Below are 3,961 nucleotides of genomic sequence, written 5' to 3'. Positions count from 1 at the left end.
AAATTAAAAAGCAAGATAGGCTTTCAAAGTTGAAATTTTGATACAAAAATGCACATGTATCTTAGAAAATTTAGTCTTTACTTTTGTAATAAATATGATGACTTTTATTTTATATGGTTGTGCATTTGTTTATTTAATTATAAAGGGTAACTAATTGCTTGAAAATGTTATTATGTTGAATATGCTAGATATTTTGGAGAAGTTTATTACAGTTCTTCTCTAAAGATAGAAGATTGTGCAGCGTTTCTTTCTCATGCCATTTTAGAAGGAATTTTTTCTTTTTTTTTTTGTTTGTTTACAAAGTTTAATAGATGGCATATTTGGCTTACAATATCAAATTGGATTTTTATGCTACTAGAAACAGGTAAAGAGAGGGTGTAACTTGAAATTGGAGAGGAACTTTCTGCAATTGTCATAGATCTTGAAAGAAGTTCGTGAAATTATCCATATTCTTTTTCATAATTGGGCTGAATCAATCGTAATCAATTAAGTATCCCTTAGTGTGGGCTGGTAGGAAAATTTGGCGTGAATGAAAGGTTTGCAATTTTGATGCGCTTTTAGTATTGCACACCAGGCAGTATACCACTCGAAATGGAAAAATAAATTGGGGGACGTGCCCAGTCAGCACGTCCCCTCTGACTCATACGCAGATGGAATCAATTTTCTGTCAGCCGGGGACGTGCCCAGTCAGCACGTCCCCTCTGACACCGACTCTGACACCGGGAACGTGCCCAGTCAGCACGTCCCCTCTGACACCGACTGTGCACCATTGAATTTTTTGCAGAGAAGATTTGGGTGGAATTTTTAGTTATGCGGCCGTGCTGACGCTATACAATTAGAAAAATCCCATGTCAGAGGTACATTTGACGGATGTTTTTTTTAAATACAAATAATCTGAGAAATTAGCCCCTATTTTCTCACATAAAAGACCATACGAAGGCAAAGGCGGTGAGTCAAGAAAAACATAATGCCAGAAACACGTAATGCCACTATTGTACTGTGCTCGGATGGTGAACCATGATAAACAAGAATAATGAGACAAGCAGGAATCTTGAAAAGGTCAAAACAACGGAAAATCCAGGGGGGTCTGCATCATTATGTACGAATGATGCCATTTTCTACCGAAAAAGAAAAGAAAGATGCCATTATAATGAAAACGACACCAACTGAGCTTGTTAAAACCTAAAAGTCTCCGGAGACGCCAGATTTCAACATCAAGCCAAAATAGCCCTTCAGAGCATGGAAGTCTATTCCTTCAACTAGTTGAGATATCAAATCCCATAACAATGGGGGAAAAATAGAAACAGGGAAGGACATTCTACAACTTCAGAAAAAATGGAATTTAAAGAAGTGAACAGAAAAATTTAAGCTGATCTCGATGAACTCCCAATGTCGATCACAAATCGGTACTTGACATCAGTTTTCAGCAGGCGCTCCATTGCAGTGTTGATATAGTCCATTGGGATGACCTCAACATCTGCTAAGATGTTGTGCTTTGCTGCAAAATCTACCATTTCTTGGGTTTCCTTTAGCCCGCCAATGCCACTCCCAGAGAGAGTCTTCCTGCCTGTTAATCCATACTTTTCCAAGTTAGAAATAGGTCCAGATATCGGGGTGATTAGGAGGCCAGCAGAGACGAAGAAAAGAAAAAGACAAATCCTTACCCATTATAAGGGAAAATGCGGAAAATTCAAGAGGTTTTTCGGGTACACCAACCATGACCACCTTCCCATGAGGCTTCACCAAATTCATCAACGGAACAACGGGGTGGACGGCAGAAACAGTGTCAATAATACCATCCATGGTTCCAGCTGCAGCCTGCTCATACAATCACTCATACATTGAATACAATTTTAATGTTGCAAATTGCAAGACGGCTCAATATCACTTGGTAACAAAATCATCAGAACAACACATTTCCAATCATTAATTACCTGCATCTGCTCAGGATCACGACTGTTTATGAATGCATCTGCACCGAGTTTTTCTATGGCTTCCTTCCTTTTATTCTCTGAGGTACTGATCACAGTCACCTTTGCCCCAAAAGCCTTGGCAAATTTCACACCAACATGGCCAAGGCCACCCAGGCCAACAATGCCAACATGCATGCCAGGCTTATCAAGTCCAAAGTACCTCAATGGACTATATGTAGTGATCCCTGCACATAAAAGTGGAGCACCAGCATCAAGAGGCAAATTTTCGGGCCAGCGAACAATGAAGTGCTCATCAGCAACCATGACATCAGAATAGCCTCCATAGGTTATTGTTCCATCCGTGTAAGTGGCGCTGTATGTTAGTATCTGCTTCGAGCAGTAGTTTTCAAGATCTTGGGAACACATGTCGCAGCTGCGACAAGATCCGACCAGGCAGCCCACGCCCACCTTATCCCCGACCTTGACTTTCTCTACCTTGCTACCAACCTCAGTTACCACACCCACAATTTCATGCCTGTATCAATGAATTCCATTCAGACGTCAACACCCTTCCAATAATCAATATAAAACTGACCATTTGATCAGCTTTTATTCACAGGAGAGAGGAGGACAAAATTCCAGCAAGCTCTGTTTTTGTTCATCTTAAAAGATAACTTGATCAATCATCAATCTATGTCATTTACGAACATGGACGTATTGTTTGACTAAACGTAAATTTCCTCAACTTAAAAAAAAAACACTTGTTCAAAAAAAATTCATAGCCCCATGTTTTTAGGACTACCACTTACATTCTTAAACATTTGCTTTCAGCATTAATTAAAATCTTACAACGCCATCAAAGCGAGATCAGTTATACACTTCAGATCACAATTAAGGAGGAAAAATCTCATTTTTGTCAGACAAAGTGTGCAAATTAGAAGCAAGATCTTAATCATTCTTACTTACCCTGGAACTATGGGATACTGTGTCACGCCCCATTCATTCTTTGACATGTGTAGATCCGAATGACACACCCCACAATACAAAACTTTGAATTGAACATCCTTCTCACCAGTAGCCCTGCAAAATGAGAACATCAAGAATTCCATAAAACCCACCAGAAAAAAAAAACAAAAAAAAAATACCCAGCATCAAAATGATGAAAAAAGTAAATGTATAACAATACCTTCTTGAAAAATTGAATGGGGAGAATACTCCAGATGTGTCCCTAGCTGCCCATCCAAAGGCCTTCACGGGATGCTCTGTTTCTGGTGTTTTTGCCATTTCTTCACCCAAACAATTGAAGGGGCTGCCTTGTTTTTGTTTTTGTTTTTGGTCGCCTAGCAAACGAGCAGCAGTTCTAGACTCCAGGAGGAGACAGAGATGGACTGGGGAGCTAACAGGCGAATATTTATGGCTGAGTTTTGTGCTAAAAAAAAAAAAAGAAAGTCGGGTGAATTTACATCATTTTCGGGAGTAATGAGGGTGACGTATTGGGTGAGGTAAGAGAGAGAATCCAACGTCATAACTTACCTTTCATGATTCGCCACGTGGATGTTACAGGTGCATGCTATGTGTACTGTTCACACTTCCGAGCAAATGCCGCCATCAAATTTCAAATCAAGCGTGGTGAGTAGAAAGTCAAATGAAGAGAAAAAAGGGGATCTGTCAAGGGTCGTCACACTTTGACCGTACCTACTGTAGGAGCACAATGTGGGCAAGACACGTGTAAGAAACAGTTGTTATGGCCACCTCCACAGAATTTTTTTTTTTTTTTGGGAAAACAAGAGATGCTTTTATAGATAACCGAATCTTTACAATATTTGAGCAACCGCTCAATCAGTTATATAAAATGTATCATGATATTTAAGGAGTAATAAAAGTTCTCCCCTCATTCATTTATATGCTTAGTAGAACTGTTGAACGAGTCAAGTTGAGTTCGAGCATAGGACAATCGAGCTCGACTCGAACCTCTAATCGAGCTAACTCGAACTCACTCGATTATGAAGAGAAAAAAGGAGATCCGTCACGGTGCAACTGTTCCTGCC

The 3,961-nt window shown here is 39.8% G+C and overlaps 1 protein-coding gene across 1 annotated transcript; it reads right to left on the bottom strand.

Annotated features, from left to right (window-relative positions):
• Positions 1–1,114: 1,114 nt before the first annotated feature.
• On the bottom strand, positions 1,115–3,307 carry LOC140010782 (8-hydroxygeraniol dehydrogenase-like). The gene is made up of 5 exons (XM_072058300.1): positions 3,100–3,307; positions 2,880–2,993; positions 1,935–2,448; positions 1,665–1,818; positions 1,115–1,567 (listed from the first exon to the last, which is right to left on the bottom strand). Exons 1-5 carry the CDS (start codon positions 3,195–3,197, stop codon positions 1,365–1,367), a joined length of 1,083 nt encoding a protein of 360 aa, XP_071914401.1. The 5' UTR covers positions 3,198–3,307; the 3' UTR covers positions 1,115–1,364.
• Between the last annotated feature and the right edge of the window lie 654 nt (positions 3,308–3,961).

This window comes from Coffea arabica, chromosome 7c, assembly GCF_036785885.1.
Source record: "Coffea arabica cultivar ET-39 chromosome 7c, Coffea Arabica ET-39 HiFi, whole genome shotgun sequence".
NCBI lineage: Eukaryota > Viridiplantae > Streptophyta > Magnoliopsida > Gentianales > Rubiaceae > Coffea > Coffea arabica.
Note: the sequence above shows the minus strand (reverse complement) of the source record. Positions and strands in the feature narration are given on the sequence as shown.